This window comes from Martes martes (assembly GCF_963455335.1).
Source record: "Martes martes genome assembly, chromosome: 13".
NCBI lineage: Eukaryota > Metazoa > Chordata > Mammalia > Carnivora > Mustelidae > Martes > Martes martes.
This window is the reverse complement of record NC_137901.1, coordinates 79,140,701-79,161,617: the sequence shown is the minus strand read 5'-3', so window position 1 is coordinate 79,161,617 and position 20,917 is coordinate 79,140,701. Positions and strand designations below refer to the sequence as shown.

Sequence of the window (20,917 nt, the reverse complement as noted above, 5' to 3'; positions counted from 1 at the left end):
CTTCCTGGTTCTGATAAGTAGATCTTGGAGTTCAGAACACCTGATAAGATTGTGTAACAGCACAATGTAACAACTTGGACTTTGCCACAGAGTTTGTAACCCACCGCCTCATGTTTGTAGTTTGAGGGATAAGTCATCTTAAAATAGACGAAAGCCCTAATTTCTTTAACAATCCTTAAGACTTGAAGACTGCCAGTTCCTGCACTCTGAACTGACCCAGGACTCAGACATGAGTGACGGAAGTCGTGGCTCAGCTAACACAGGGTGTATAGTGTTTGGCAATAAGACCTTGAATCACACCCCCCCACCCTCGCCATTGCTAGTGGAAAAACCCTGCCCCAAAGATTTCCCATCATCAGGTGCACGTGCAAGAGAAGAAATTCTGGAAAGCATCTCAGTGATCTTGAAGATCATTCTCTGCATTCCTAGCTAGGGATTTTTTTTTTTTTCCTCTTTTCGTTTTTCTTTTTTAAATATGGGTGCCTCTGCAGAGTGAACTCTTAAAGTCAGGAATTTAATCATGGAAGATTCTAAGGGGAGACAGACTCAGAGCTCAGTGACTTTAGAAACAACTCAAGCCTCCTGTTCTGAAACACTAACTTGGACTGGCCAGAGTGGCTAAGTCCAGGAAGTCCTGGGCAGCAGCAGCCCCAGCAGTTTGCACCTAATTCCTGAGGAGTGGAAACTGCAGGCAGCTCCTGCGATCCACGTGGCTGAGCTGGGGATGGGGGTGGGGGGCTCACTCCTAGTGATTTGCTCAGTTCAGTCTTTTCATCCAAGAAAACAGACCCCTCCCCATCACACCTGCAAGGGAAGGCTGCAGATAACCAGCTTCTCATCTTACTGGAGTCCTGGTCCCTGTTATTTGGAGAAAGGAAGCTCTCCCTTAAGCCCTAGCTCTTCCCCAGCAAGTGGGATGTGCACATTAAAGAACACAAACTCAAGTCAGACTTTCATGCTCGGCACAATCTTTTGCACCCTTATTACGTCTCTGACACGGAAGGGATTTGGACGAAGTCAGAAAAGAACCATCTCCGGACTGCACGGGGATCTGGAAGCAGTAGCTTACACGCACCAGATGACACTTCCTTCAAAACTTTGCCTTATCGATCAATGCATCCTCATGCTCTCCTTAAGAAGGAGGAAGGAAACAAGTTTTCCCATCCCCATTTCCAAGATCGAGAAGCTGAGGCCAGATGAACTAGTCGGCTCAAGGAGTACTTATATCACCCTACTCCACTGCAAAACATTTCCCCTGCCTTCTTTCAAAGCCACAGGAGAAAGGGGAGAATGGGAAAATCGGCAAGCTACTCGGGTATCACCTAAGAGGCTTTTGTATAAATATGAAACTCTGCAAAATGAGAGGTTCTAATGAAAGGCACTTCCTCTTAGGGGCCCCTGCCTCTTTTGAAAAGAACTACACCTCCAGGGAAGCCAACAGCATCAGGAGAGCTCCGATAATGCTCTCCTCTGAAACCATCCTACAAAGAGCTGAGAGGCCCAGGTGGCAGCTTGTAACCCACAGTTGACATAGTGTCTTCCACTAGAGAGGGCGGGGGAGAGGAGAAAAGACATCTGCTGGACACCCACTGGGCACTTTCCCATCTGCAATACCTCCCTTAGTCCTTACCGTACCCTGTAAGGCAGGTAGGATTTTACCTATTTTACAGATGAGGAAACTGAGGCCCAGGGAGAGGTAAAGCAACTCGCCCAAGGCCAGGAAACCAGTAAGGAGCAGGGCCCACATTCAAGCCCAGGTGTTTGCAACTCCAAAACCTGAGCCAAACTGCCTCCCTGTGACTGGCACCGGTAGCGGACACCTCCTCACCTTTTCCAGGGAGGTGACGTCTGCCTGGTCTTCCGGCTTACCCGGGCATTGATAAGGGAGATGTCCCTATCACCCTACACTCTTCTTGGGGCAAGCTGGTCACGGACCTCTAATAGTGTCCTGGGAGCACTGAGCACGGAGGCCAGGTGCTCCCCTCAACTCCTGTCCCCTCCAAATCGGCATCAGTCAACCTGGATAAAGCCAGAAGTCACAGTGAAGGGGGCACCTGAGATGCCAAATACACCTGGCCCCCCCACACACTGCCCGTTCCCAACACATTTAACATCCATGAGAAAAACAGCAAATCAAACCAATTTAGGGAGGAAAAAAAATGGAAGGAAATCTGTGTGTTTTTCTTTTTTGCTGAGCACCCCAAACCACTTTCAGCCCTCAGACAGGGGTGCGAGTCAAGTCAAAGCAGAATGAAAAGCTCAATCTTCAATGCAGCCTTCCAAGCTGTTAAGACGGGATCACGGAGGACAGTTCTTTCTTCAAACTGGTCTGTCTTCTTCCTGAATGATGTCAATCCGCTCCTGACTGCTGTCGTCTGGACAGGAGGGAAAAGCAGAACCGAGTCGCGGTGGGCTCAGCGAGAGGTCCCTCCGTCCCTACCATCCGTTTTTCAATCACTGCCCTTCCTAGTCCCTCACTGGCGAGCCCCGGAGCTGGGATTCACGGTGGGGGGAGTGGGTGGGGCAGGTGCGCGCTCCTCTTTTCTCCAGTTCTCTTCACTCAAGCTCCTCTAGACGTGCTTGATACGGTCACCCGGCATCAGCCGGTTACTGCCGTTCCCCTCGCCTGCATACTCTCTCTCCTTCCTGCTTATTCAGACTCGACCGTCCTGAAAGACTTGCCTCATATCCTCCTCCGGCCATTAAGCATCTCCCAACCAATGCATCCCTCAAGGCACCTCACCTCTTTCTGAGGTCCTGTGATTTTTTAAGCCTGTCAATCATCTGGTAGTAATCAAATTCCTCCCTGTGACAGCTCCTCTACTGCTCTCTCAAAGTCATGGTTAAAGTGTTTTTTTTTTTTTTAAGATTTTATTTATTTGACAGACAGAGATCACAAGTAGGCAGAGAGGCAGGCAGAGGGAGAGGGGGAAGCAGGCTCCCTGCTGAGCAGAGAGCCTGATGCAGGGCTCCATCCCAGGACCCTGGGATCATGACCTGAGCCGAAGGCAGAGGCTTTAACCCACTGAGCCACCCAGGCGCCCCTCAAAGTCATGGTTAAATCTTGCTTCTGTCTTAAGTTTTCCTCGGTACACTTTGACTGGTCTTGTAAAGCTCCCTGCCTATGGTTATGATCGGTCTTTTTTTTTTTTTTTTTAATTCTCCCAACAATGCCAATAACGTGACTTTCCCAGAGCAGGTCCTTGATACATGTCTGTCAGTTTAACTGTGGTGTAGGGCGTTGATAGTCGATCCTAGGTTAAACTACCTTCCCCACCCTTTAAGAAACTAGACTCACCTCCTGCAGATTCTTACGGGGAATCCCACTGCCCCCTAGCAGAGTGCTTTGAAGGAGAAAGGACTCACCCTGCAGAGCCTGGAGTCCGTTGCCCATCCAGTCGACATTCCCGTTCACCAGTGCGGTCACTCGGTGAATGTGGCCGTGCTTACGGATTTCTTCTGGTGACTCCTCCCTCTCATTTGTTTCTTCCTCTTCTTCTTCCTCTTCTCCAGCACCATCTTCCTCCTCTACCTCTTCCTCTTCTTCTGAATCCACCAAAACCATGACATCACCCATGTCTTGTCCCCTAATTTCCAAAGGGGGAGAAATAATCAAGAAGTTACCCCATTTTTCCCCCTAACATCAGCCCTCACTGAACAGAAAACACTAGATTTATGGCGACCTCTTTGGTAACGTGGAAAATTCTTTGTGTGTTCACCTCGTTTAAGAGAGGACAGTGTGATTGTAATGTCAGAGATGTTGACAGGTTCCTGCAGACAATACGTATTTTCCCAGGTGGGTTTTATTACTTCCCCCTGCTCCTTGGGCAGGTGACTCTTTATCCCAGGAACCTACCATTTTAGTTCCCCTCGCAGCACTCTCTCAAAGTCATGGTTAAAAGTCTTGGTTCCGTTTTAAGTTTCCCCAAGTTTTCTTCGGTACACTCTGACTGCTCTTGTAAAGAGCATGTACTCTTGTACTACAGAGTACATGAAGGCTACGTTCCTTTCCTGAAATGCTGTTTATTTCTGCTCTACTTACTGAAATGTCACCTCCTACTCATCCTTCAAGGCCCAGGTAAAGTCCTCTTCTACCCCGTAAGCCCTGAGCCGTGACTGCACTTGGAGTGCATGCCCAGCAGTTACCATGAATTCTTCTCTAGTTCATTGCTGGTTCTGCCCACCCGGCCAGCCTGTACGTTTCTTACACATGCCCTGGGCCAGTCACAGTGCCAGGAGCCTTACATTTTCATATAATCTTCAATCTCCTGCTGGGAAACGGATGAGGAGACAGAGGCTCAGAGAGACTGAGGAATTTTTCCAGGAGCACAGGGCTCGGGAGTGGGAGAGGTACAATCTGAACCCAGGTCCCCTAGTTCCAAAGCGTTTTTCCATGATGCTTGCTGCCTCCTCCTGTGAGAAATAAGTCTGGGGAACGAAAGACTCGCTGGGAAGATGGCACTCGAATACGGGCAGTAAAGGTAACATTTTCCTGTGAAAGATCATCCCAGAACAGCAATATCCCTTCATAAACTGGTTAAGAGGGACAAAGAGAGGAGTTCTTTGCTCCAACCCAGAATCTCTTTGGGAAATGATGACACACATTCCATTTAATCACCTTGCCCCTACTGAGGTTTCCCTTTTTTTTTTAAAGTGGGTTATTTATTTTTTATTTTTTTAAAAGATTTTATTTATTTATTTGACAGGCAGAGATCACAAGTAGGCAGAGAGGCAGGCAGAGAAAGAGGAAGGGAAGCAGGCTCCCTGCTGAGCAGAGAGCCGGATGTGGGGCTCGATCCCAGGACCCTGGGATCATGACCTGAGCGGAAGGCAGAGGCTTTAACCCACTGAGCCACCCAGGTGCCCCTAAGTGGGTTATCTTTTTTTTTTAAGATTTTATTTATTTATTAAAAGATTTTTGGGGCACCTGGGTGGCTCAGTGGGTTTGGGCCTCTGCCTTTGGCTCGGGTCATGATCTCAGGGTCCTGGGATCGGGTCCTGCATTGGGCTCTCTGCATGGCAGGGAGCCTGCTTCCCTCTCTCTCTCTGCCTGACTCTCTGCCTACTTGTGATCTCTGTCTATTGAATAAATAAAGAAAAATCTTCAAAAAAAAAAGATTTTTATTTATTTATTTGAGAGAGAGAGAGAATATGAGATGGGGGAGGGCCAAAGGGAGAAGGGGCCAAAGGGAGAAGCAGACTGCCCCCCTGAGCAGGGAGCCCAATGTGGGACTCGATCCTGGGACTCTGGGATCATGACCCGAGCTGAAGGCAGACACCCAACCAACTGAGCCACCCAGGTGCCCTAAGATTTTATCTATTTTAGAGATAAAGAGTGTGTGAGCACAGGGAGGAGCTGAGGGAGAGCAACAAGCAGAATCCACGCTGAGAGCCGAGCCTGACGTAGGGCTCAATCCATGACCCTGAGATCATGACCTGAGCCCAAATCAAGAGTCAGACGCTTAACTGACTAAGCCATCCAGGCACCCCCTGAGATCTCCTCTTGGGAGGGACTTCTGGCCAGGCTCAGACTAGTCTTCCAAAACATGCTGTGAGACTAGGACTTATTCTTCTTTTCAGCTCTTTTTAGAAAATTAAATAAAATAAATGCACACATGCCTGGGCTCAAGCACACACACCCCGCCTTTATGCTTCAGTGAGAGCCCGGCAACGTGCCCCACCCTGAGGTGTGGCATTATGACAAGAGCATAGACTTTGCAATCAGTGAGACCTGGATCTGAACACAGGCGCTGCCATTCATTTTCTGGATGAGCTTGCAGAAACTACTCTACTCTGAGCATCCATCTCCTTACGTGGCAAATGGAGGTGCCACCACCACCCTGAAGAGCTTATGAAACAGTCTCTAACGAGGCCTAGCGAAGCCCCTCACCCAGTGTCGGGCACATGCCGGGTCCTCCACAGTGGCCGCCTTTACTGCTCTTGCAAAAGAAAAACACAGCCGCGAACACAGACCATGGAAATGGGTTTTGGACTCGATTCTAGGAACACTCACCTGAAAGTGTTTCCTACTGAAGGGAAAAAGGAAAAAAAAAATTAATATCCAATAACATCCACTTCAGCCTCCCAAAAGTTTTTAATCTGACATTTACAAAAGAATGGAGAAATGAGAAAACTGACCCAACATGGCAGGTGACAGTGTGGTCAGGGAAGGTATACTTAAGTTATTCATTATTGCACATCCGGACCCAGTCAAGAAGCCTATGGAATGGGACCTCAGGTAGGACCACACAGGGGCCTCCTTCCTCCAGCCACACCCTTTCAAGAAGCCTCAAAAGTAAACAAAGGGGCCCAAGAAATCCTTACCTTTCCAGCAGAACACAGGGCTATAATACAACATAAGCCCTGAGATAATGGCCAGTCCCAGCAGCAGGAGGCTCACGATGGTTCCCACAATTCCCCCGATATTTACAGGTTCTGCAAAGACAAATCACACTGTTGATTCTTCCATCTGATACACGTGCGGGTCAAAGAGCGACGGCCCCTCCCTCTGCCTGGGTCTTGGTCTTGTTTTGGTTCCATCATCTTCGGCAAGGCACATGACCTCTCCATAAAGCAAGATAAAGATCTCATTTCCCAACCTCAGAGAGTTTGTAGGGAAGCTCTCTCTGCCTGCCTCTCTGCCTACTTGTGATCTCTGTCTGTCAAATAAATAAATAAAATAAAGTGCCAATTTGATCATACCTTAAAAAAAAAAAAAAAAAAAAAAGAATGGTGCTGTCCAAATTTGGGAGAGAGAGAAATGAGATCCCCACACCTCACACCATTCATAAAAATCAATTCTAGATAGAGTACAGATTTTTTTTTTTAAACGGAAACTCATAAAGGGTAACTTGTGGGGTTTTTTTGTTTTTTTAAAGATTTTATTTATTTGACAGAGATCATAAGTATGGAGAGGCAGGCAGAGAGAGAGAGAGGAGGAAGCAGGCTCCCCGCTGAGCAGAGAGCCCATGTGGGGCTCGATCCCAGGACCCTGGGATCATGACCCGAGCCAAAGGCAGAGGCTTTAACCCACTGAGCCACCCAGGTGCCCCGAGTACAGATTTAACTGTAAAAGGCAAAACATTAAAACTTTTTAGAAGTATAGGATAGTATCTCTGTGGCCATGGGGGAGATAAGATTTCTTTAGACGTAGAAATTGTTAATGATATGATTCATAAAATTAACTGCATGAAAGTAAGAATGTCTGCTAATCAAAGGATAGCAGAAGGAAAGCAAAAAAAAAAAAAAAGGTAAACAAGCTAAATGGAGGTATTTGTAACACGTAAAACTAACAAGGGATTAGTATGCAGAGTTTCTAAAGAACTCCTACATAAGGGGTGCCTAGGTGGCTCAGTGGGTTAAAGCCTCTGCCTTCGGCTCAGGACCATGATCCCAGGGTCCTGGGATGGAGCCCCGCATCGGGCTCCCTGCTTCCCCCTCTCTCTCTGCCTGCCTCTCTGCCTACTTGTGATCTCTTCTCTTTCAAATAAATAAATAAAATCTTAAAAAAAAAAATTCTTAAAAAAGATATCTACATATCTACAAGAAAGGGGAAGATGTCAAAAGACACAAGTGAGTATTTCACAGAAGAAACACAAATAGCAAACATATGAAATAATTCTCAATCTTCTTAGTAACCACAGAAGGGCCAATCAGAATGACAGTAAGATTCCATTTTACATGTACTTAATGGGCAAAAATCACAAAGCCGGAAAGCGAAAATGCGGAACAATTCAACACTCTTAGATACCACTGTTGTGAACAGAAATTGGTATGACCACTTTGGAAAATAATTTGCTATTATGCCAGAAAGATACAAATGTGCATAACCCTTCCTTTCTCTTCCGTCCACATATATCCTAGAGAAGTATTTGCCTGGGGATCTGCTATATATATATGTACACAAGGAGCTGGGTAAAAGATTTTCATGGCAACATTTTTTGCTCATCACAACAACGACAACAAAATCAGAAATAATACAAAGGTCCATCAGCAGGAAAATTAGTAACTTAGTTGTGGAATCAAGACACAGTAGGAAATCCTGCAGGAGTGAAGAGGTACAACATATAATTACAATTACAGTAAGAACAAAATGTGGAGTGGAAACAGCAAGCATTTCACTAGGTAGTAACATTTTTCTTGAACAAAAAAATTCAGAATAGTGCTTACCTTTTTCAGGAGGCCCAGGATGAGACTGGAAAGGGGTCTAGAGGTAGGGTTGGCCGAAAAAAATACAGCATGCCCATTTAATTTGGATTTCAGATAAACAAGGAGTCCTGTTTTAGAATAAGTATGTCCCACAGAAAACGTGGGATATACTTACACTAAAAAAAAATGCCTTGTTTTTCTGATACGCAAATTCAAGCAGGCATCCTATTTTTTTTTTTTTTAAGCTTTGTTGTCATTTTCTAAATCTGGCCACACTACCTACAAATAACTAGCATTGTAGGCACTGCTCTGTATCCTAAGCGGGATGGTAGTTTCTCAAGTGTTCATTTCACCATTATGCTTCATGACTTACATTTTTCATATTTTTAATATATATATTTTATATTTATAATATATATACTCTTTGGGATGCAATTATTTTTTAGGTTTTATTTTATTATTTTTTAGCAATCTCTACAGCCAGTGTGGGGTTCTGACACATGACCCTGGGATCCAGAGTTGCACGCTCTCCCGATAGAGCCAGCTAGGCGCCCCAATGTAATTTTTTTTTTTTTTTATCCCTATGCAGTGTTACAGATTTATGACTGGGTAATAGTTTTTCCACCTTGTCAAGTCACAGTCAAGCAGGTATGCCTTCTCCCTGATGGCAGTGACCCACATATGGGGAAGAACCAAGCTGCCCCCACGCTGGTGCCTGGTCCTCTGAAGCCCTCCACCATCCTCCTTCGGGGTCCCCTCCCTCACTCACCTTTCACGCTCAGCCAGATGTCCACCTCCCGCACCCCCACTGGGTTCTCCGCCCGACAGACGTAGTAGCCCTCATCCAGGGCCTGGGAGCAGTTGTGGATGGTGAGAGTGGAACTCTGGTCGTCCTGTGTGATGAGGTAGCGGCCATTGGGCTGGATGGCCACCTCGGGCTGGGTGAGGTTCCTCAGCCACAGGATCTTGGCAGGCGGGTAGGCTCTGGACACTTGGCAGGTGAGTGTCACACTGCCCCCCACGAAGCAAGTCTTCAGGGGCTCAGAGAGAAGGGAGGGGCTTCCTGGTGACCAGAAAGTAAAGAAAAACAAATGTTCAGGGAGATTCAAGCCATGGTCTGAGCTTTTCAAGAATGTTATTACCTTCCTGGGAACCTGGGTGGCTCAGTGGGTTAAAGCCTCTGCTTTCAGCTCAGGTCATGATCCCAGGGTCCTGGGATCGAGTCCCACATCGGGCTCTCTGCTCGGCAGAGAGCCTGCTTCTTCCTCTCTCTCTGCCTGCCTTTCTGCCTACTTGTGATCTCTGTCTGTCAAATAAATAAATAAAATCTTAAAAAAAAAAAAAAAAAGAATGTTATTACCTTCCTGATGAAGTCACTCCAGGAATTTCTGTCCTGCACTTGGTCTCATGTAATAATAAAAGCTAACATTTATTAAGCATCTACTATGGTCTGGACACTGTTAAACTTATTAACCCCCTTTTGCAGATGAAGAAACTGAGACCCAGAGAAAATTTAGTTTTTAACTAAATTTAAGTGGGGCACCTAGGATTTGGGGTGAAATCAAAATTTTGATTTTGGTCCTAGTTCACTGAAGCCTGAGGGGGTTCCTGGGACATGAAGCTTTCAGTGAGAAAACTGGGAAAGTCTTGGGCAAACCAGGATGAGTTGGCTACTCTTTTCTTAAGATTTTATTTATTTAGTTGAAAGAGAGAGAGAGGGAGAGAGAGAGAACATGTTGGGAGAGGGGCAGAGGGGGAAAGACAGAATCCCCATCAGACTCCTGGCTGAGCACTGAGCTGGACACAGGGCTCGATCTCACAACCCTGAGATCATGACCTGAGCCGAAATCAAGAGTCAGACACTCAACTGACTGAGCCAGCCAGGAGCCCTGAGTTGGTTACTCTTGTAAGCCCAAGTTGCCAAACTTCTGTAGCCCACATTCCCCATCTAAGCTGTAGACTTCCCTGCATCATAGTCACGCTGCTCATACAAAGAATGGGCGCACAGCCCGCCAAGAGCGCTCTACGAGACAGTAAAGCAGCTGCATTCGTTTCCTTTTGCTGCTGTAACAAACTGCTACAAACGGAGTGAATTAAAACAACACAAATTTATTCTTTTCTAGTTCTGGAGGTCCAAAGTTGGAAGTGATCTTAGGGGGCTGGAATCAAGGTGTTGGCAGAGCTCGTTCCTTCCGGCAGCTCCAGGGGTGGGAGTGCAAATCATTTCCTAAGCTCTCACAGCTTTCCGAAGCCACCCGCATTCCCTGGCTCCTGGCCCCTCCTTGCATCACTCCAACCTCTGACATCTGTCATCACGTCTCCTGCTACTGAGTCCAACCCTCCTGCCTCCCTTTTAGGAGGACCCTTGTGATGACATAGGGCCCATCCCAATAATCCGGGATAATCTCCCCATCTCAAGATCTTAATCCCAGCAGCAAAGTCTCTCTTACCATGTAAGGGAAAGCCCCAGGGATTAGGACACAGACATCTTTGTTGGGGGAGCATGAGTCTGTCTATCACAGGTCTGTCCTAGACAGCTCCCAATGCAGCGTCCCTACAGCCTTGGGGTCTGCTCTGAGTGGGACACGGAGAACTATAAGGTCTCCAATAGCGATCCGTTTATTTTCTTTGCAGCAGAAGCCTTTTCCCAAAACATACGCCCTCCTGGGAAGGGTCGCAGATTTATCTTGGGTGACATATTATGCCTATATTTTCAGCAGCTGAAGGATACAGAGTGGCATGTTGGGTTCCTGCCCGGGAGAGCAAAACCCTACACTTTCCATCCACAGTTGTTCCAAGAGAGAATCTAGGGTTTCCCGGCTGGCACCCTGGGAAGAGGGAATGGGGGAATGGATGTTGGGAGGGGGCAACGTGGGGGTGTGGAACAGCCCAAATCCTCTCCCTCTAAATCAGGTCAGCAAAAGAGAAACCCCAAACCCAGGTTTGCTCAGGAAACTCACGTTACACCCCTTTCTGGATCAACCATCAGGCCCCAGCCCATTATTAAATCCCACCTTCCACTCTCTCTGCTTAACTCATATCTCCTTTGGGGTCACAAAGCCAGCAGCGCTGACAAGCCCATCAGTATGTTGGAATTCGGGGGCCCCCCCTCAAACCAAAGCTTGAGAAGTGGCCTCCTCATTCTGTATAAAAAGCAAAAAGAGCTATCCTCCTGGGGTTCCCCCCTGCCCCCCACAAACAAAGGTCATATATATATTTTTTTAATCTTTTTTTTTTTAAGATTTTATTTATTCTCTTGACAGACAGAATCACAAGCAGGCAGAGAAAGAAAGGAGGAAGCAGGCTCCCTGCTAAGCAGAGAGCCCGCCCGGTGAGGGGCTCGATCCCAGGACCCTGAGATCATGACCTGAGCCAAAAGCAGAGGCTTAACCCACTGAGCCACCCAGGTGCCCCAAAGGTCATATATATTAATATGCTTTTGTCAAACACAGCATTAACCCTCAAAAATCTGAGTCACCTCCACAGCTGGTGTGGCACCTACACATTCAAAGAGTTTCTTTCTCTTAAGAGGATGCTCTGTGCAAAGGTGGGGTCAGGGGTGAAGGAGGGGAGCAGGGCCCTCAGAGATCTGTAAGAGATCACAACACACCAGCCTTTGCACCATGGGCTGGTTAGTGCTTCAGCCTCTCCCGATTTGAGCGGTCTTCTTCAGTGTAGGGGCCTACAAGCAATTTAAAGAGAGATGTGGGCAGAACAAGTCCCCCCAAAGCGTCACTTCTCATCGTTTTGGGGGCTGCACCGTTCTGCATCCCAAAGGTGGGCATTAACTTTTTGTTTCTGTGTTTTTTCTTTTTAAGTAAGCTCCATGCCCAATGTGGGGTTTGAACTCATGACCCTTAGATGAAGAGGTGCATGTTCTACAGACTGAGGCAGCTAGGCGCGCCTAACATTGCTTTTCAATGGCTTACTGGTCCTGCCAAGTGAAATGATCCAGACTCCCTCTCCCCAGCTGGTCAAAGCACGACGCCCGGACCAGCGGCCTCGGCACTTCCTGGCAGCTGGTTAGAAATGCAGAGTCTCGGGTCCATCCCAAACCCACAGAATCATAATCTGCCTTTTTACCAGACCCCCAGGAGACCTGGACGGACATCAAGGCTGAGATGCTCTGGGCTCACGTGACCAAAGGGGAAGAGGGGAGAACTGGACAATGTCAGGGTCAGGAAGGTTCTAGGCTCTTGTGCCTGCTACCTCTCCAGTCAGCTCTTTTCTCCAGACACGTTTCTTCATCCTGAGCTCGATTCAGAATCACTGGCCCAGTCTCAGGGGCCATAGGAATGGCAACTTAGCTAGGATCTGCATAAAGAAATGAAGGGATGGGGGGAAATCACACCAAATCCGTCACCTGCCGCTGCCATTTCCCCCTCTGTCAGGGTCAGTCCATCACTCAGACACTTCTGGGGACTTACTGCCTACATGCACTTCAGGAGCCCTCACTACACACCACTCTGAATGTGTGTCCTGCTTCCAGCTGTAGGGTCAAGCCCAGTGCCTCTGCTCCATCATCCACAAAATGAAGCGCTGAGCATCTGCCCAAAACTCATGTCCACCTGGAACCCCAGAATGTAACCTTATTTGGAAACAGGGTCTTTGCAGATGTACAAGCTAAGGATCTCAAGATGAAATCCTCCTGGGTTTAGCCTGGGCTAAAGCCCAGGGGCTGGTGTCTTGGGAGAGGAGGAGAGGACACAGAGAGACACGCACAGGGAGAAGGCCACCAGCCAAGGAAGACCCGGCAGCTCTGTAAGAGGCACGGAAGGATTCTCTCCTGGAACCTTCGATGGGAGCATGACCCTGACAATACCTTGATTTCAGACTTCTAGCCTCCAGCTCCCAGGGTGACTGACCGTGTGGAAAAAACACTGAGCACAGCACCTTGCACACGCTTTGCACTCAGTAAATGTCAATGTCACTATTACTGTGATATTACCTGTTTCATAGTTCTCAGACTTCTCTCTCCCGGTAAATTTTAAGTCCTTCAAAGGTCAGGACTCAGTAATTCCTCCATAGGACCCAGTGCCATGCTGAGTACATAACTCTTACCCAAAGAGATTTGCTGGACTAGGTCCTGAGGAAGGAGGTCCCCAAGGGAGGCAAGGATTCTGGGGTCAGACCAGCCTGGGCTAAGTGACGGCTTCAGTCACTTACAAGCTAGGTGGTGCTTGGGTAAGTCAGTTCACACCGTGTCACATCTGCAACTTACAAACTGTCCTGTCTAACCCACAGGCTATTGTGAGGCTTACAAACAACATGCTCGATGATCTGGAAACAGGCAAAGAACTTCTGAGCCCGGGAACCCTAAAAGAGCAGGACTGACAGAGGCAACCACTTCAAAATCAGGAAACTGTGAATCACCAGCAGGGATGAGGCATAAATGTAGTATAGGGGCCAATGCGGACAGAAAAATACCTACGACAGGCACGACAGTTCTATGAAATTAACCGCAGAGTTAATATAAAGTGCTTTTAGGGAATAATAGGAAAAGGTAAACTCAATAGAAAAATGGACGATATGAACAGATAATTCATGTATAATATATAGGGACCCAAGAAGCATATAAAAATTGCCAACCCCGGGGCACCTGGGTGGCTCAGTGGGTTAAAGCCTCTGCCTTTGGCTCGGGTCATGATCCCAGGGTCCTGGGATCGAGCCCCACCTGGGCTCTCTGCTCAGCGGGAAGCCTGCTTCCTCCTCTCTCTCTGCCTGCCTCTCTGCCTACTTGTGATCTCTGTCTGTCAAATAAATAAATAAATTCCTTAAAAAAAAAAATTGCCAACCCCACTAGGATCCAAGAAACCCAAATTAGAACAGTTATGCCACATCCTAATGAACAAATAGGAAAAGTCTTTAAAAATTAATGATTTAATGGTAACACTCCATGTCAATGGAAATACCAGGAACAGAGTAGTCACACGGTCTTTCCAGACGGGAGTCACTGCCGTGGGTAGGGGGCTTGTGAGGTGATGGAAATGTTCTGGAAGTACACAGCGGTGATGGTAAGTTCAACAATGTGAACGTCCTAAAAGCCACCACATTATACACTTTGAAATAGTGACGTTCATGTTATGTGAGTTATATCTCGTCAAAAGTAAAACTGCAAATTACCAGTTGGGTTAGATTTGGCCCGTGGGCCATTATGTGCCAAGCCCTGTGGTAATGCAGAAAGTGAGTCTTGGTCCCTTCTGCTGCCCGAGGCCAGCCAGGCACCAGACACAGATGTGACCCTCGGGACATCTTTGCTGAATGAGTCAGTGGGGAAGAGACGACCATGTGAATGCCACTTGCCTGGGAAAAGGAGCAAGTTCTGGAATACCAAGGATCTCTTCTCTTCTCTTCTCTGAGGATTATCCTGATGGGCGTGAGGAAGACCCTCACCAGGGCCAGCAAAGCCCAACACCAGAGAGTGTGGCAAGTGGAAGCAAGAGTCCTTGCTCACTGTTGTATTAGATCCCCGGGGCTGCTATCGCAAAACACCACAAACTGGGTAGCCTCAAGCAACGGAAATCCATTCTCTCACAGCTCAGAAACTCAGAAGTCTGAAATCACGGTGTCAGCAGGCTTGATTTCTTTGGAGGCTCCTGAGGGAGACACCGTGCCATGCCTCTGTCTTGGCTTCTGGGCGTCGCGAGGAATCATGGGCATTCTGGGCTTGGAGGTGTATCACTACAGTCCCTACCTCCACTATCATGTGGCATTCTCCCCGTGTGTCCGTGTCCAAATGGCCCTCTTCTTGTAAGGATACCAGTCACGGGAATAGAGCCCACCCTAACCCCGTATGACCTCATCTCAACTTCATCACATCTGCAAAGACTCTTATTTCAAATATGGCCGCGTCCACAGGTACCTAGGATTAGGACTTGAACAGATCTTTTTGGGGGAGACACAATTCAACCCTCAACAGCCACCTAGCCTCATGGGTACCTCATGCGCGACACTCCGGCTACCCTGGCCTTCTCTCAGTTCCTCAAATGCCAGGTATGCATCCACCTCGGGGCCTCAGCATTTGCTGTTTCCTTTGCCAGCAACACTCAGCCCACCTGGCCAGCTCCTTCTCATCCTTCAGGTCTCAGCTCAAAAATGCTACCGCCACAAGGAAACCTCCCTGCCCCCTAGGAAGAGTGGCCCACTTCCTAGAAGAGACTCTTTAACACACCCCGTCTCATCCTCCTCACAAGTATTACCACGACCTGAACCTACCTCACTTGTGTTTGAACTTTCTGTTCTCCCCTCGCCCCCAACCCCACACATAAGAGCTCGAGCTCTATGAAAGAGGCATGGTCGTGGTTTCAAAAGCACGTCCAGGAATCATGTGACCCTCTTCCCTTCAAAAAGTGGAGCCCAACTGCACCCGCTCCCCTTGAAAGTGGAGCCAGACTGAGTGACTCATTTCTAATGAACACAAGAGGCAGTCGGGATGCCATGTGACTTATGAGGTCAGGTCGTTCAGAGAAAGGATAGCATCGGCCTGGCTTGCTCCCTCTTGCATCACTTGGTCTGGGGAAAGCCAGCGCCATGTTGTAGGGACAGTCCAGGGGCCCTGTGGAGAGGCCCTCGTGGAGAGGAAGCAACCTGCCCGGCGTGTGGGTGAGCACCTTGGAAGTAGATCCTTCGGACAGTTTCAACCCCCCCCCCCCAACTGGGTCTTGTAGCTGAGACCCAGGAATCATGGAGCCAAGACAAACCATTCCCACCGTGTCCTGTCTGAATTCCTGGCCCATGGAAATCGTAAGATACATGAATGTTGTGTTGTTTTAAGCCAATAAGTCTGGGGGCATTTGTTACATAACAGGAGATGGCTAATAAAGGAACTATGTCCGTCTTGTTTCCCCCTTCATGTCCAATACCTAGAAACAGTACCTGGCACATAGCAGGTGCTTAATTAGCATCTGTCAAGTGGAAAACAGCTTGGATGAGAACCAAGAAGCTTGGTTCAGCATCTTTAAAGTTTGAAAGGAAGGAAACACAAAGCAAAAGAAAAGAAGAAACAATTCAGTTCACTGCGACATCATGGGATTTCTTTCCCAGACCCTGCAAACGGTCCTCTCAGAATAAAGACGGGTGGACCCCAACCCCGGCAAGCCAGACTCACTGATCTGTAGCACACAGCTGGCTCTCAACTCCGGCCCCACTATGTGGCTCCCAACGCACTTGAACTTCTTGCCGTCTGACAGCTGGGACTGGTTCAGCATCTCCACTCCCAGCTTTGACGTCCCCACGACCACACCTCCTGGTTCTTCGGTCCACAGGAAGTCCGGGTCTGGGTATCCCCCGTCCCAGCGACAGGTGAGCTGCAGCATGAGTGATTCCTGTGACACCTCTGCCCGGCACTGAGGGGCTGATGGAGGGGGGACTGCAAAACACCAGAGGACATGGACTTAGTCGCAGACTCTGAGATCACCATCGGGCTAGCTCTCAGGATTACAGAACTAGGGTATCAGAGCAACACGCCCAGTTAGTGTATCTTGAAATAGCTCCTTAGCACAAATTAGTGTGTGACAATAGTCTGATTTCCTCTGCTGAGTGTAAAATCCCCAAGGTTGTGGGCCTCACTCATCTTTGCATTTTTCACTAGCCACAGTGGCCTTTAAATGTGGCTATTTAAATTTAAACTAATTATATTACATTACAAATTTCATTCTCCCATCACACTACCCGCATTTCGGGGGCTCAGGAACCCTTTGTGGTGGGTGGCTATTGTACTGGACCACAGAGAACAGAACATTTCCATCATCATAAAAAGCTCTACTGGACAGTGCTGGTCTCTAGGGGGAGGTACAGGTGGGATTCACCGCCCCCTTAACATATACTTCCTTTTTATTATGGGCATGGCATGTATTACTAAAAACACATAAAAATTTAACAAGTTACAAACCTGGAAATCCAATGTAACCCATGTGTTCATAACTACATATGAAAATCCACACATATTATAGATGTATATTATGTGTGTGTATATATATATGTACATTATATTGTATACATTATGTATATATGTATATATATTCTACATGTTATACATATATGTATACAATATATACATATATATTATATACATATATGTATGTTATACATATATTATACATCTGTACATATATAAATGCATATTATGTATACATTATATATGTGTATATATTGTATATGTACAAATGTATATTATGGATATATATGTATATTGTATTATGTATTATAGGGGTGCCAGGGTGGCTCAGTGGGTTAAAACCTCTCCCTTCGGCTCAGGTCATGATCTCAGGGTCCTGGGATTGAGCCCCGCATCAGGCTCTCTGCTCAGCAGGGAGTCTGCTTCCCCCCTTCTCCCTCTCTGCCTGCTTCTCTGCCTACTTGTGATCTCTGTCTGCCAAATAAAAATCTTTAAAAAAAAAATCAGACGTATTATGTATTATATAGTATGTTTTATATATTTTATATAATATACACAAATAGAAATAAGTTGGCTCTTACATGGATGGGTAGATACATGTCATCTACAAGATAAATTATTGATAAGACACCAAAATGATGCTTAGAATATCCTTTTCTTCTTTACACTCATCTGTTTCCTCTAACAAGCACCTATGACTTCATAAACAATGTCATTTATGACAGAGAACACAGAGACTCGTACAGGCTCTGAATAACATATGAATTAAGAAAGGTGTTATTATCCTGTTCACTAATTTGTTGTTCTGAAGCTCCCTTTCATTAGCATGGATTATGAGCACACTCTGCATGTCTACAGTGGTTTTAGTCCAAGGAATCTGCTGTGTTCTCACCCCCAGAAGCTTCGGGAACTGCTGATTCCTAGCAACGCAAGAGGTCCCGAGTTCATAGATAGAATGAGGATAGCCGAACGGATAAACAAACTGGTCTTTCCCCACAGTGGAATATTAACTCTGTCACAGAACGCAACGAAGGGCCGACACCTGCTACGACACGGACGAACCCTGAAAACACGATACTATGTGAAAGAAGCCGGTCCCACAAGCTACATGTTTTGGAAGTCCACGACACATGCAGAACAGGCAAATGCAGACAGGACACAGGCTGGCGGTTGCCAGGGAGTGATGAAGAGACGAGGGAGTTAACTGCTCAGTGGGGATGCGATTTCCATTTGGGGTGATGGGAATGTTCTGGAACTAGACAGAGGTGGTGGTTGTACAACCCTGTGAATGTACTAAATCCCACTGAGTTGTATGTTCTAAGATGGTTGTTCCATACTTTCACCTCAATATAAAAAAAAAAGCAAGCATGAGGCTTGGCATTAATTTCTTTCTGTGGCTCACAGGGACTCTCCTGGAACCCTGCTTAGCAGCAAGCTTCTGGAAGCAACTCCCTCTCTGACACAGCCCTGGGTGTGTACATGTGTGTTGAGGGAGCCGCAGCAGCACGTTAGGGCCCGTGCAGCAAAGGCATGCCTTTGTAGACAAAAGGAAGAGGCACAAACATACAGTGCATGAAGGGTCAAGGTGAGGACGCGGGGGAGGGGCAGTGGGGGAGGGGAGCGCTTCTTACGCACAGTAGACCAGGAGCTCGGTGGTCACCTTTCGCTGTCTCCCACTGCGCATGTTCGTGGCCAAACAGGTGTAGTTTCCTTGGAGGTTTTGTGACATGAGCAGCAGAGTGAAGCAGTTGACGGTCAAGTTATTTCCAAAGGGCTCGGTTCTGGAATCTGGGGCCCGGAACTGCCATTCAACCATTGGTGGAGGCCAGGAGCGACTGCTGCAGCTGAAGGCCACCTGGGAGCCCTTGGCTGCATAGACGGTGCCGTTAGGGAGCTTGCCAGTGCTGGAGATATTGACCTCGACCTCATAGGGGCCCCCTGGGAAGGACAGGGGGAATGGAGAAAGCATTAATTACTTAAGAGTTAACTGGAACTCCTTACCGGATCTTGCAGGCACAGAAATGATCAGGAAGCAGCCACTGAGGATGACAATATCCATCAAATACTAATTATGTGATGAATGCTATGCTAAGTGCCCTTCTGCATTCGAATCCTGAGATAAAGGTAGATTTATTGGGGATGGGGGGCTCAATCCTTAAAAGGGAAAAATGCAAATCGCTCCGTTTCAGACACACTGGTGAGCGGATCGGCTACCCGTGCACAGAGTTAACACAGCAGGCCCGCTTGCAAGGCTGGCCTTGGCTGGTGACCGCAACATGGATATCAGGAGGGTTCCGGCCATTCCCAGAACTGACGAGAGTGAGGCTTACTGGTGAACCATTTGCACAAACCGTGTGGTTTAAGTTGAACACCTGCTTCCCCTCCCTCTGGGAGTCTGGAATTTTGGTACGTGCTCAGCAGAGGGTGCCTGTGTGACTAGCTCCCAAGGAAAATCCACGGTGCTCCGTGTCTAAGGGGCTTTCCTGGCAGACAACATTTCACGTGTGTTGCCACAATTAGCTCCCAGAGGAATTAAGCGTGTCCCATGTGGCACCCCTGGGAAAGGACTCGTGGAGCCTTGTTCGGAGCTTTCCTCGGACTTAACCCCATGTGCCTTTTTCCTTTGCTGATTTTGCTTTGTAGCCTCTCACTCTAATAAATTACATGCTGAGTCCTAGGACTTCTCCTAGAGAATCACGGAACCTGGGGGTGGGCCTGGGGAGTCCTAGTCCAATTTCATACCAAAAGACAAGAAACATTGGCTCCACGCCCCACTCTGGACTCCACTCACTAGCTGTGTGACCTTAACCTCTCTGAGCCTCCATTTCCACATCTGTAAATTGGAGGCCATGGGGCGCCTGGGTGGCTCAGTGGGTTAAGCCTCTGCCTTCGGCTCAGGTCATGATCTTGGGGTCTTGGGATCGAGCCCCCCATCGGGCTCTCTGCTCAGCAGGGAACCTGCTTTCCCCCCTCTCTCTGCCTACTTGTGATCTCTATCTCTGTCAAACAAATAAATAAAATCTTTTTTAAAAATAAATAAATAAATAAATTGGGGGCCATGCTAGAACCCACTGCGGGGGGCTGCAGTGATAATTCAGTGAGTACTCAGAACACTCAGAATAATGCCGGTCACGTTGGAAGCGCTCGGGAAGTGCTGGGTCTTATCTGGGTCCCCCTGACATTTCTGAACTTGTTCTCATTCCCAGGAATGCCCTCCCACAGCTGGTACCCAGTGCACCCAAGATGCCACATCTCTTTTGTTGAAAGAAATATAATTAACACCTACTTATTTATTTATTTTAAGATGTTATTTATTTATTTGTCAGAAAGAGAGAGAGAGAAAAAACAAGCAGATGGAGTGGAAAGAAGAGGGAGAACCAGGCTCCCCGCTGAGCAAGGAGCCCGGCGTGGGACTCGATCCCAGGACCCTGGGATCATGACCTGAGCCGAACGCAGACGCTTCACCAACTGAGCCACCCGGTTGTCCGTAGTTAAAACGTGTTTAGACTAAAACCACCGAGTGTGTTACCTCTCCCAGAGACTACCTCTTTTATTTGTTTTTAAGATTTTATTTATTTATTTGAGAGAGGGAGGGAGGGAGAGAGAGAATGAGCAGAGGGGAGAAGCAAGGAAGAGGGAGAAGCAGACTCCCAGCAAAGCAAGGAGTCCGATGTGGGGCTTTATCCTAGGACCTCGGGATCATGACCTGAGCCAAAGGCAGAGGCTTAACCGACTGAGCCACCGAGGGACCCCGAGACTTCCCTCTTAAAACGAAGAATCCAGGAAGGGCAATGCTTGACCAAAGGAATATATCTATGACTGTAGAATTTGAACAGAAACAGGCCAGTTGGAAAAATTATTCCAGGAAGGAGA

General features: G+C 47.5%; 1 protein-coding gene across 2 annotated transcripts in view; it reads right to left on the bottom strand.

Moving 5' to 3' along the window:
- Positions 1 to 471: 471 nt before the first annotated feature.
- Positions 472 to 20,917, bottom strand: part of VSIG10 (V-set and immunoglobulin domain containing 10) — a 35,360-nt gene continuing 14,914 nt past the window's right edge. The window contains exons 3-9 of one of the 2 annotated variants that reach the window (XM_080821912.1): positions 18,680 to 18,982; positions 16,256 to 16,516; positions 8,918 to 9,211; positions 6,325 to 6,435; positions 6,014 to 6,026; positions 3,367 to 3,587; positions 472 to 2,375 (exon numbers count right to left, since the gene is read on the bottom strand). In XM_080821912.1, the coding sequence (XP_080678038.1) occupies positions 2,320 to 2,375; positions 3,367 to 3,587; positions 6,014 to 6,026; positions 6,325 to 6,435; positions 8,918 to 9,211; positions 16,256 to 16,516; positions 18,680 to 18,982 (1,259 nt within the window). In that variant the 3' untranslated portion in view covers positions 472 to 2,319. Of the gene's footprint in view, positions 2,376 to 3,366; positions 3,588 to 6,013; positions 6,030 to 6,324; positions 6,436 to 8,917; positions 9,212 to 16,255; positions 16,517 to 18,679; positions 18,983 to 20,917 lie in introns of both variants that reach the window. The other variant, XM_080821911.1, reaches the window with a different exon arrangement.